This window comes from Saccoglossus kowalevskii, chromosome 18 (assembly GCF_978046115.1).
Source record: "Saccoglossus kowalevskii chromosome 18, keSacKowa6.1, whole genome shotgun sequence".
Taxonomy (NCBI): domain Eukaryota; kingdom Metazoa; phylum Hemichordata; class Enteropneusta; family Harrimaniidae; genus Saccoglossus; species Saccoglossus kowalevskii.
In genome coordinates, this window is record NC_140658.1 from 12,418,757 (window position 1) to 12,432,576 (window position 13,820).

The 13,820-nt window shown below is 37.7% G+C and overlaps 1 protein-coding gene and 1 long non-coding RNA gene across 2 annotated transcripts; both read right to left on the reverse strand.

Moving 5' to 3' along the window:
• Window positions 1–1,286: 1,286 nt before the first annotated feature.
• On the reverse strand, window positions 1,287–2,963 carry LOC146731562 (uncharacterized). The gene has a single exon (XM_085492928.1). It carries the CDS (start codon window positions 2,961–2,963, stop codon window positions 1,287–1,289), a length of 1,677 nt encoding a protein of 558 aa, XP_085349054.1.
• Window positions 2,964–3,096: 133 nt separating this feature from the next.
• LOC146731563 (uncharacterized) lies at window positions 3,097–10,137 on the reverse strand. The gene is made up of 3 exons (XR_014927024.1): window positions 10,035–10,137; window positions 7,426–7,496; window positions 3,097–3,383 (listed from the first exon to the last, which is right to left on the reverse strand). It is a non-coding gene; the product is annotated as an uncharacterized LOC146731563 (long non-coding RNA).
• Window positions 10,138–13,820: the final 3,683 nt, after the last annotated feature.

Below are 13,820 nucleotides of genomic sequence, written 5' to 3' on the forward strand. Positions count from 1 at the left end.
TACTTCATGCGGAAATTCTAATGAGATGCATTTTTATTTTGAAGTATCATGTTCATGTATACCATAGGGTCCATAGTATCGTTTACTTACTGATACTACTGACTACACTTTGTACTTGACAGTTCCCATCATAATTATCGGATTATTTGGAAACATAATATTGTAATGTAAATTTCTTTTACTAATGTTTACTAATGTTGACGCTACATTCAGAGACTCATATTGACTATGCGCCGGATCGTTTACTAATTTAATACTTATCAGTGTAAAATTCGACGGAGGAAATGTCAGGAAAAGTCAGAATAGTCAAGAAAACTTAAAGAATGAGAATAGTCTATCAGCCGTTGCTGTCCACACCAGCGATATTTGCACATAGAAATTGAGAATCATAATTGCATATAAATGAGCAATACAGCTATTCCGGCCATCAATCGAATCATCAGTCGTTATGATTGATTTAACTGATAATTGCTTAGATGTCTGAGACCGAATGTTGAGTTGAGTTCGAGAGTGTGTTTATATTTACGGCGATGTCAACGTTATTGATTACATCACAGCCCCCAACACTGATTGCTTTAGAGGCGCGTTGAAAAGGAAGCCTATTTTGGGCTAGTTCCATTGTCGCATTTCGGAGTGTAGAGAGAGAGGACTTTGGCCCTATGTCCTATGGCTCTTGTGTTGCAAGCCAAAAAAACAACACAGATTCCCGGGGATGTGGGAATAGGTGACAAATTCCAAAACAATGAAAGAAAATCGTAACTTACTGCACATGAATTTCATGATGAAGTTTTCAACATTGTGGTGCGTGACTGCAGTCTTTGAAACAAAAATAAGGGATTCTGAAAACGCAATTGATGGCATGACAAAAAACGCAATGTAATGCAAGTTATGCAATATCACGACGAATGTGTATATTTTCAAAATATAAATTTACTAACACTAAATTCTTGTTATTTACATTCGTTGAATAAATGTATCTAGAAGGGAATGTATGTAGTAATACGTTGGAATAGTTTTCTAATAATGCATAGTAAATGTTACATTACAAAATATATTTCAATGATACACGACAAACAAAAATCATACTGTACCAATATACTACTAGCTGGAGACCAGGTGTGAATAGATAGATACACTAGATATATATCCAACATATTAAAGGCGAACATGTACATGTTTACAATCCTATGATCACCTTCATTCAATAGAAAACGTTGTCTGTTTCATCTATTTCATATCAAAACATTATGATCTAAACGTCATCACGCTTTTGCATATATGACGAATTAGAAAAATACCACATGTCTGAAGGTTTCTGTGCCCTTACTTCTTACAACATTTTGGTCCAGTTTATCGATTTTATAACTCAACTTCTCATTCCCTTTCAATGCTATCTCATTTTTAGAAAGAAAGAACATTCTGAATGTCTCTGTTCCCTGACTCACTTGTTCAATGCCACTCCTGTTATCCTCCTGAGTACTTTTCAAAAAATCTAACATGAACAATGATCCCTTCTCCAGCTGATCAGCGTTCTTTATGGACTGGATATTACGAGTGTGCATCTGTTCTCCTAGATCGCTTGGATAAACAAAACTCTTCTCACATTCTTTGCACTGGATGTGATTTTTTAGACCACGAGACTGATTGAAGCATTTCACGCATTGTTTGCACTGAAATGGCTTCAATCCTTTATGTGTAAGCATGTGATTTCTTAGACCACCAGAATGAGTGACGCATTTCTCGAATTGTTTACACTGAAATGGCTTCAATCCTGTGTGTGTAGCCATGTGGTGTTTTAGATTAAAAGACTGAGTAAAGCATTTATCACATTGTTTGCAGTGAAATGGCTTCAATCCTGTATGTATAAGCATGTGAGTTTTTAGACTACCAGACTGAGTGAAGCATTTCTTGCATTGTTTGCACTGAAATGGCTTCAATCCTGTATGTGTAAGCATGTGAGTTTTTAGACTACCAGACTGAGTGAAGCATTTCTTGCATTGTTTGCACTGAAAAGGCTTTAATCCTGTATGTGTACGCATGTGCTCCTTCAGATTCCCCGACAGAGTAAAACACTTCTGGCATTGTTTGCACTGAAATGACTTCAATCCAGTATGTGTAAGCATGTGATTTTTTAGACTACCAGAATGGGTGAAGCATTTCTTGCATTGTTTGCACCGAAATGGCTTCAATCCCGTATGTGTAAGCATGTGCTGTTTTAGATTACAAGACTGACTGAAGCATCTGTCACATTGTTTGCACTGAAATGGCTTTACCCCTGTATGTACACGCATGTGCACTTTTAGATAACTTGAACTAGTATAACGCTTCGCACATTGTTTGCACTGAAATGGCTTCAATCCTGTATGTGTAAGCATGTGATATTTTAGACTACCAGACTGACTGAAGCATTTGTTGCATTGTTTGCACTGAAATGGCTTCAATCCTGTATGTGTAAGCATGTGATTTTTTAGACTACCAGACTGAGTGAAGCATTTCTTGCATTGTTTGCACTGAAAAGGCTTTAATCCTGTATGTGTACGCATGTGCTCCTTCAGATTCCCCGACAGAGTAAAACACTTCTGGCATTGTTTGCACTGAAATGGCTTCAATCCTGTATGTGTACGTATGTGAGTCTTCAGATTCCCCGACTGAGTAAAACACTTCTCGCATTGTTTGCACTGAAATGGCTTCAATCCTGTATGTGTACGCATGTGAAGTTTTAGATCACAAGACTGAGTGAAGCATTTTTTGCACTGAAATGACTTCAATCCTGTATGTGTACGCATGTGCGTCTTCAGATTCCCCGACTGAGTAAAACACTTCTCGCATTGTTTGCACTGGAATGGCTTCAATCCTGTATGTTTTTCCATGGACTTCACACATTTAGGTTCTCTGTTGATTTTATCAACACCTCTATTGATATCTGGCTGTGATGTTATTTTGCAATCTGTATTTACTTCCATTTAGAGGGCATATAAGTATAGCTGAGTGTACGAGATTGAATGCAATATGAAGGTAGTCTTATTGGATGTGGTCAATTTGAAATGTGCTAGATTGTAATAAAATACTAAACTCAGCAAACAATCACATTACACATTTTACGCCAAAGAACTAATATGTAATTCTAAAATCACACATTTCAGTTGTGTTGTTGTTAATTCAAAGCATACCATGCGACATTAAAAGCATAATTCTCCATGTGTATATGTTGGTAGCTTTCATATAAATTTTCAGTGACTTGAGTATATAAGTGTTTAGGAATTTGTATCACTTCTCTGGAAATCTTGAAAATCTTGGGAAATGAAATGTACTACATTGTATTCCAGGGCTTCATTGTGTGAAGTGTTCTTCATCTATAAATTGGCAGCAAGTTCAGTTTTCACCTACAAAATAACAGAATGAAACAGTATAACAAAATATATTTGGAGTGCAACATCATGAAATGATGGATATCTAACTGCAGCTTACCATGTATTTATGTGCTTCTATAGAGCCTAGCCTTAACCTATTAAAATATTATTAACTGGCAATGTAGAATATTAGCTGACAAGAATGATTCCAGAATAATAAGCGGGTCTAGCTCGAATGCTAGTTTTCTAAGTGTCTCTACAGAACCTAGGATAAAGTGTAATGTATGTAAATAAAAATACGGTGTGATAACAATGCAGCCTGTCTAGCTATAATACAAGATTTGTATGTGTCTCTACAGAGTTTATCAACATAGCTACATGTAAATACTATTTAGAGATAACGTATCAATGTATAAGTATTATGTGATCACAAAGCACCATATCTAGCTAATTTTCTGTGCTTCATGTGATACAATAAAAAATAAAAATAAAAGTAAGGTGTGATATCAGAGCAGCCTACATAGCTAGAATGCTAGTTATCAAAGTGTCTTTTTAGAGGCTGAAATATTACCTACACTTGGATGTATTAAATGTATTAAAATAAAAGTATGGTATGATGTGATATCATATCAGCCTACATAGCTAGAATTAGGCAGAGTGTTTCAACCCACCTGTTCACATAGTTCATACCCACCATAGACTCAGGTCAGTCAAAATTATCTGTGATTCAGCCATCGACGGAGAGAGAATTACAGGTCAGGGAAGCCCCATGACCTCATAGATTTTCTTCCACAGAAGGAACCTGAAGTATATGGTAGGGTAAAAACTGTGTGAATAGGCGGGTTGAAAACCCTATGCCTAAATTCACTACATTCAATTACCCACCGCAGACTCCAGTCAGTGAAAATGACTATTTGAAACTGTAGAAACAGTAAAGGATGTCCCAGTCTGGGACAAACCCAGATGCGTAGGTGACTAGCATTCCAAAGAAAAAAGAGGCAGACACAGTTCTGCATGAGGGCATAGGCCGAAAACGAGACCATGACATGTCCAAGGTTTGCAGACGGGAGAAACTTCTCTGCACAAATCTATAGGAGAGACTACTCTTTCATCTATGCACAGTGAACCCTGTGGTCATCTGGGCCGGGTCAGTAACCATAGTATTACCCACTATTGAACCAACCTTTAAAAGGACCCTCTTCAATGGTTTGGGTGTCTCTTATAATAATAACTGGTAAAGACGTTTGCGCTCTCCAAAATGCTCAAGGGAGGCACCTAATGCAGCAGCCAATCGCAGTCAGCCAATCAGCAATCGCATAAACCCAAAGTGCTCGTACTTGGTGTCTCTGTAGACCCTTTGTCGAGAAAGTCAGATGGTCATAAACCTTGCACACTGTTACAGTGATCCACCTGGAAATGGAAGTCGGGAGGCTGGTCTGTCCTGCTTACCCTTGCCATAACACATAAACATGTGGTTGCTGCCATACCTCGACTCCCGAGTATGATTCTTGTAGTAACTCAACACTCGGACAAGGCATAAAAGCAACTCCTCGCTGACAATGTTGGCTAGACGGGGGATGATGATAGGATCTTGGTGAGAAACGCGTTTCACGTCTTTAACACAGCTTAATTGACCATAAAGGTGACACAATCATCTGAGAAGAACAATGCCCCTAGCTCAGAATGACGCCTACCAGAGACAAGAGCTAGTAGAAAGACTGTTTTCTATGTCAAATATTTTGAGGGTGCTGATCTCAGAGGCTTTAAGGGTGGTCTGCTTAAAGCTGACAGTAAAACAAGTCCCAATTGTGCAGTTCTATTGTGCAGGGTCTAGGCTGTAAACAGTAGGTGGGAAGCAGTAAACAGTCTCCAAATAAGAGGACTATCGCCTAGTCTTGTCACCAAAGAATTTTCGATGGTGGGTGAAAAGGCTGTCCTATAGCCAATGATCGCTGCATGTGACAAGTCAACTGATCAAAAAAAGAGAAGAATTTGCTCTGCCAGAACTAACAGCAATGGAGATCTGGTCCCCGCTACTTATTGATATAGAGACCACCACTGTGTTGTTTGTGTGAAGCAAGACTCTGTGGCCTCAAACTATGGGTAGGGAGTGTTTCAGTGCTAAGTGCACTGCTTTCAGTTTGAGCCAATTTATATGCTTGCAGGGCTTGTTAATATAACAGGTGCCTCTCCAATCTGTGAGGGAGGCAACTGCTATCAGAGTCTTAGCCGTGGCGAGTGGGACCAAGGTAATCCCTTCCTGAGGTTGGCAATTGCCTTTCATCAAGGCAAGGCATCCCACACGAGTTACTCACTACTTCAGCTCCCATAGGTGAGCCTAGTGCTGCAACCAAGTGCGAATGCATAACGCTGGGCAACTACCCTGTGAACTGAGGTCATCATTCCAATGATACAGATCAGCTATTGAAGAGACACAGAAGGAATGTTGACTAGAACTTTGGCTATGCCATTTAGTGTTAGGCAACGAGCCTGCAATGGTTGTACCAAGCCTAAGTCCATGTTGAACTCCATGCCCAGAAACCCAAACGCTGTATTGGGTGTGGATGGGACTTTTCTCGATTTACTAGGAAGCCCAAATGGTGTAGTAAATCCTGTATTAGCCTTAATTGCTCGGCCAACAACCACTTGTTGGTTGTGTAGCAACCAGTTGTTTAGGTACAGGTTGATGTGTACCTACATCCAGTGCAGCAGTAGCACCACCACCTGTATTAACCCAGTTTCACCTTTCCAAAAAACAAACACATAGCAAAACTATTGAAACCTTTTCCGCAAGTTGAGACCAAGAATTGGCTAAATTTTTTGAAATAGTGACACGCGAACAACAACGACGATGCCAAAACCTTTCCTATACTATACATTCCCCTTTGTTTACACTACACTACGGGAAATGGAAAAAAAAATGAGCAAGGGCGTGTCTGAGACACCTCTGATGGCCTACATGGGGGTACAAAACATATATGCCTTGCTTGTTCCCCTCCAATCGGAGGCCGGAGAGCCAAATCCATCTGGTATCCCAGGAGGAAGCATTCCCTGCACACGAATATCTCTTGCTGGTGTGCTTCTTCCCCCTTGCTGAACAAGGAGCTACTGCAGGGGAGGCAACCTGCTATACCTGTATATGGTCTACCAGACAGGCAGGTTCTCAACCAAAGCCAGAATCCCGCAGGCAAACTCTGGCATGCTGCATGGAGTAGTCCACAAAGGTACCCACAGGAGCAACATGTTCCAGGGGCACAGGCGAATCAGTTTTTGGGGAACAACCTAGGAGGCGAAGGCGTTCAATGGACTGCTCCATCTGTAAAATGAACAAGGTATGCATGAGTGAAATTATTTACAGTTAAAAGCTGACACAAAGAGACCAAACAACATGGCACACAAAAAAATACACGGGGCTCAAAATAGGAAAAACTTAGCCCACCAGCCACTACACGTCTACTACCAATGGCTCACACTTACTTCAGAAATCTGAAAAACTGGAGACTGAATCACACTGTTCTTGCTACGATGCACACTTGACGCGGAGAAAAGCAAAAGTGATCATAAATCAAGATGGTGTCACCTGCCTTGTCTAGGTCATGTGATTCGTGACGTGGAAGAAAAAAAAATGGAGTCATGGGGCTTTCCCTGACATATATTTCTCTCCCCGTTGTTGGTTGAATCACAGATTAATGCCTACAGTTCAAAATAGTTATTTTGACTGACCAGAATCTATGGTGGGTAATTAAACGTAGTGCTTGCTTGTTTCCTCTTTGTCTTTATAGAACCATGGATTAATATACAATGTAGATGCAATGTATCAAAGTAAAAGTATGGTGTGATATCAGAGCAGCCTATCTAGTTAGAATACTAGTTTCATGTGTGTCACTGCAGAACCAATATGTAGATGTAAAAGTGTTGTGATATCTTTCTATAGAACCCTAGTTTTTTATGTATTCACAAACCTAGCATGATAGCTACATGTGAATACAATGATGGTGGGATGTATGAAAGTAGAGTAAGACATAACCATCTACTTGTATACATATTTAAAATTACCGAAATGAACTACACTTACCTGAAGTGGATTCTGCATGTGAAACCTTTACTCAGTACCCTATACAAACTGGTTCTAATCAAAATATATATCTATGTTAAAAGAGTAAACAGATTATGTTGTTATTCAAGGACTTAAAATATAAATGATAATAAATACCAGTGTTTGGTTGTGCCAAGAGTGGCGAATAATTTGCATCATGTTTAGCAAGCAATTTGCTTGATTTATTCTTCAGCATTTTTATAATCAACACAAGAATTAGTATTATTTCAAACGTTTTTTTTTTTTTTTCAAATCAGATGTTGGTCACTACGGGATATATGAAGTACCGTAAGCATATTGTACATTTTGACATAAATTTGCTATTTTCCACATTTTCTTTAAATATTTTTTTTGACATCGAGATGATCAGCCATCCACGTAACAGACTAATTACATATACATGTTGAACTAATTGAACTTAGCTGCTTTCTGACTTATAGAACAATAATCAATTGAAATTATTAACAATAGAAATGGTTTTGAGCGTAGCATTGACCACCAATCATGACAATGCTACCACGCTGTTTGTAGCTTTGGGAAAATCCTGATTACACACAAAAGATTAACAATAATGCAAACAAAATCATCAAAACTACAAAGAGTTCAGAAATTGTAATGATGAATACAAGTCATTGTTATAACCCAGTCGCCAACAGTGAAACACATTAGTTACTTAAAATATGATACATCAATATACTAGTTAATATTGCTTACAATTATATACGATTCATATAATCATTACAATTGTGGTGTGAATTATGTAAATTTGACCCCTTCTGTCACTAAGCCTTTGTTTTACTGCCCCTATTATAGCGTTGAACACGTGCTGGTAATTTGCATACCACATATCTATTGGAAAACAACTTGGTTAGGAAGTATCAATCTCAGTCGGAGATTGTTAATCATTTTCCTACTCAAATTGAAGGTTAATTGTGCTTGCTAAACAATTAAACCATACTCTTGACCTAATCAGTGACCAAATATAGAGCTGATTATTACAATGTGTCTCTGGTAACAGAGATTCTGTTTACCGATAAACATCCGTTATTGTGTCTAGTCTTCCATGGGCAAGGATGGAGGTCTGACACAGATGTAATCATTTCCCCAGCACCCTCGGGTAACACTTTTATTCCAAAGCATATTCAAAAGTGATGGTAGATTCATTTATAGTTAATTACTTCTCAATGTTATCATTTCCTTCAAGCTGTCTCGGTTTTAGTCTATTTTGTAGTCATATTTATTTTCTTTCCACTTTTGAACGCAAGTTGTTAAATTGAGAAAAAAATATCTCAAAAAATATTTGACACTTATTATGGTGTAAATAACTCGATCAATTAATTTCCACAATTGCAAGTTCGTAAGATAAAGAAATAAATCCTTAGATTGGATATTTGATGTTGAAAAAAACATTATAACGCCTGAATTCAAACCCTCAATGAATTCCACAGAGGGTATAATACCACTATACCGCGGAGGATATTTTTCTTTTTCTTGAATTGTTTTTGAAATATAGGCCACACCACTGTGACACTTTAATATCGAGCATAACTAACCTTGTTTCTGTTTATTTCTTGTCAAAATCAGGTAACTGTCAGTTTAATTACTTAATATTTACTTAATAAGCTGTTTTCTTACTTATTTTTTTAGTTTTGCGTGGTGGCGTTTTGTCAGGTTTATTATTCCTTCCTGATATTCTTTATTTACATTTTATGGTTTGATATTTTTCAGTTTATTTGATTTTAAAGCTAATTTTGTTTTATCGCAATGGCACACTTGTGTAACATTCCACAACGTTGTTCTTTGACTATTGTTCATTTTGACGACTACTTTTGATGTCCTAATTAGTTGAGTGGGAAAGCCAAAACGATTGCTTTGGTATTGGCGAGTGTTTATCTAGTGTGATTCGCATCTTTGGCGTTTGTATTAGGCGGTTTTTCATTTCCCATGTTTGCTACGTTGTAATATGCGACCACTTCCCCGTTTTATTGTGATGTTTGAGTGTTAAATGATGTCTTCTTTGTCTGTCTCGCCATGACCTAGTTTTAAAATCTCGGCCAGGTTGCATGATCTTTGGCTTGACCCGACTGAATGTGTGATCGTCCTGCTTAACAAGCTAGGATTTATTACCGTTATTATCATTATATTATCACTATATTATTTGTATACAGCAATTCATATATAACGACCACTATTGAAGGGCATTTTTTGTGACATCAGCAATTCGTACAGCGTGGATTTGTATTCTGGAATTGTACCTGGACTTTTAACCAGCGTAAACGGATATTGCATTATTAAAAAATCATGTCATATTATTATAACTGAAATGTTGAACGTACTAATTTTGTCAATAAAAATAACGTTCTACCGTGAGATTATAACCTCCCTTTATTCTATACCAGTGCAAAGCAAGAAACGCAATGGTCGCATTCTTGGTCGCATGTGTTGAGATTACACGCCGTTGAGACAACAAACGGGATCGTTCATACATACAGTGTTCACAGGTATTATTTATAATTTCACAAGGTCCATAACTCCACGAACATGAATGTTTGACGAGTATACTTCAATCGTAGATATATATCACTTACTTCGCATGGAATGTTCCTCAATCCTGACATAAGCTCGTCCTGTAAAATCTACACTCAATCGCACAATGGCGGAAACCCCGTTGACCTCAATAAAATGTTGTCACCGTAGAGGGCATTAATTTAACAGTGGTATCGCCTCTAGATGGCGCTTTTGTAAATTCCTTGTATCACAGGTCATCACATCACAGGTTCATTCTGCACAGTAGTCACGCTTTAGACAGGTATTGTTAAATAAATATTGTACTGTTAGAAAACCTTACCTTCAGTACCTCTAGGGTATCTCATACGAAAATATCTGCTTACAACTGGTTTTAATCCATGTCGAACACGTGCGCAAAATGACCGTTTTCGGCAAGGCTTATCAGCCACCTCAAGTTAAAAAAAAACATGAAATAAGAGCCAATGTCAATAGAGTAGCCTAGGTGTTAAAAGTGGATTAAGTACTGGCGGCTACCCGACTTCTGCATATGTATGTCTCTAAACGCTTGCTTTTCAGTTGATTTAGTCATCTTTTTTAACTCAGAAGCCCTCAAAACGTAATATTACATGTGAGAATGAAACTAATCCGTCGAGATTTCACGTTTTCCTCGTAAAAGGGATGCTGGCTGTTCCCTTTCTGGACTCCCTCCCACGTATACTAGTACTTCCAATTCCTACCATGTTCTCAGTTGGTGACGCTTGTCAAGCTAAAAATGCGCAATCAGTACTCATTTTCAAATTGCCCAATCTCTCACTATTTTCGCATTCTAATCAGCCGCATATCGCTTTATTTTCGACCGAAAAACGACCATATTTTCATCACTTTCTTTTTTCACTCGCTTATTAAAAACACTGGCCGCTTGTTCAAACACTGATCACTGGCACATGAATTGTCGAAATGGTTGTTTTAGTGCTAAAGTTTGGGATTCAACGAGTGTTAACTATTATTTAATTTCGAACAACACTTCCAATCCATCATACCTTGTATCTTTCGCGAACGCAACTTGCACTATGACCTCTTGTTATGTGAACGTTCCACAACAAGCTGATAGAGCGGGACTGTGTTCCGTTTAAATCCAGGGCTGCTACTGCGATTCAAGAATATGATTATCGAGACATTAACGTGATACAGGCAGTGCTAACTCATTAGGACAGAGAGCAGAGAAACCAGGAACATATGCCACGGCCATGTATTTGAAATGTGAGCGAGCAGACGGGCGATATTTCTGGGTTCACGCGGTCAAAAAATAAAGCAGAAATTATTCAACAAGCGGTTGCAAAAGCGAGTGAAAAAAAAATGATCGAAAAGCAGAAGCGAGCAGGGTGTTTGGTGAAATTAGTGCTGTACATTCAGGTCCTTTGTAAAAACACGATCGGCCAAGATCTGTCATTCTGAAGCACGCCAGAGACATAAAAAATGCAGTTTTGAATATTGACACCGTTCGTATTTTTTAAATGATAAAAAATCAAAAAAAAAGTGTATGCTGCTTAAGCGGTGATCGATCGAAACAGACTCGTTTTGCAAGTTTTAACGGCTACGTTTTGTTGAAGATATAACACTTCACTTTCGGAGTTATTGCCAAATATAATGTACGACAGCAAAAAACAACATTTGGTTATATGAAATTGATTAGCATTCATGTACGTCAGAACTGTTGAAATTGTATCGTCTGTTTCGTCAACCGAACGTTACAACCCGAACCTGTTCGACAATTATTATTGCAAATGTAATTTCTTTATCCCTGGTCAATAAATCCAAAATCAAATCAAAATCGTACTTATAGTACGTTATTTTAGAATGATTTTTATTTGGTTTCACGTGATAGATAGTCAGACTTATCATTTAGCATTACTAACACTCGTTTTGATGAATGGTGTGGCTTGTAGGTAAGAATAGAAAATGGATATCGATGATGTTGTGATTATTTGGATTTTTGAGAACGGATTTTTACTATTGAATTGAAATTAACACGTCTAGGGGTGAATTGTTAATAATATAGTAAACACGCAACAACAAAGAAATATTTTTCATCAGAGATCTCCAGTCAAGAGAGTGGCGTTTGGACGTAACCCCAATTGATAAGGAGTAAAACACAGAATTGGAAGAGCTGTCCATGCATTGACCAATCACACAAGAGCTCACAGACACCAACAAAATATTTGTTGTTGTACTTAACAAAGGGATTTGACACTGAAAACAATGGAATGTTTATAGGCTTAAAGTTGGATTTAGATCGTGTTATAATCAAAATACAGTATCCTGGAAAGAGTTGTAAACACAAATTTTCATATGCTGATAATCATGGTGATTCACAAAGGGACCTGATGAACTACCCACGTCAATACATGGACGTCTATGGGCCGGAGCGACTATGTCCCAGTACAAGGTCATCCCTTGCTCAAAATAGTGATAATTATATAATTAAAACAGTTTGGTAATGTAAAGCAATACTACTTCATTAAATTGAAGCACCAACGCTCCGAAACTCCGAAAATCACTATTACTTTTTCAAGGCCGATCAGCCTGCCCTATATATATGACAAGGGATGAAACAAAATATGCACATGTTACCCCGCTTACTTTTCGCATATTTAGACTCGTACTATATGTCATTGTTTCCTATTGTTCGACTTAAATCGCTTAAAGTGCCTGTGCAATGCCCACTCTCACGTTAACTATTTTAGATCCGTGTCCTACTGAAGTGGGCAGTTATTGATTGTTTTTGTCAAAATGGTTACTCCTATCCAAGTAAATTTAAGATATATCTCGTGCTGTAGCCACGCCCACCTATCCTGAAACGGTCGACTGTTTCCGGATTTCCGACTCTCGCCGAAAGTGCGCCACCAAATGCCAAAATATGAGAGGAAGCCATACTCCATACTATGTGAGGAAAATAATGTGAATAAAATATAATTTGTACATGGATTACTATTACTATAGTATATGGTTTTAATTGAGTGACACTGTGTGACAATGAAAAAAGGAAACACATCTTCAGATTTTGGAATCTATGAAAAACCAAGATTTGGTAATTTAAGTCCTAAATAATTCTCTGACATAAATATTGATAACTCTGTTACTGCTCACTCTGGTAGTACTGTAGTCTTTTTCAATGAACTTCAAGTATCCCCTCGTTAACCTGTGGAGGTTTAGAAAATAAATAAGGTCACAATCTTTATTTGGCATTTGTTTATACGTAATTCATTCGTTTTATGATGCATCTTTTTTTACTATAATAAAGGCAACTATTATTATGTTATATATGTGTTTGAATTATGGATGAAAAAAATATTGAACACATTTACAATTAGTACATAAGTATAAGCAATTGCCACCCAATCCTCTCAAACGATTATTCAAAAATTAATTAATTTTTTTTTCTTCATTTTCTTTTCATAATAATATGTCAATTTTATTTCACCAAACATTTTTCAAATTTACGTTTAAAATTTTGAAACTTGCGGATGTAATGCACACCCGCGCTTCGTGTGAAGGGAAGCCAGGTCAAAACATTGGGCATTTTACGTGTGTAGAGCAGCCCACAGAGACGTCGGCCGATCCCAACAACCATATCAGAAATTGTTGATGGTGGAAAAAAATAAGAGTTTCATTTGTGCAAAAAAAAAAAATCAAACGTGATAAAGTAAAACGCCGATGACATTCGGGCCACACGAGACACTCACGCCTTCGACCATGAACGAAAATCCAATATATGGATGCCAATGCACGTTTGAACGAAGCAGGCAATATTTCTGAGGAAATTCGCGATCTAAGTTTATCGAGCATAATAAAGAGTTCACACATAC

What these genes read in the sequence shown, in the direction of transcription:
- LOC146731562 (XM_085492928.1), bottom strand. Translation starts at nt 2,963, where the DNA reads ATGGAAGTAAATACAGATTGCAAAATAACATCACAGCCAGATATCAAT.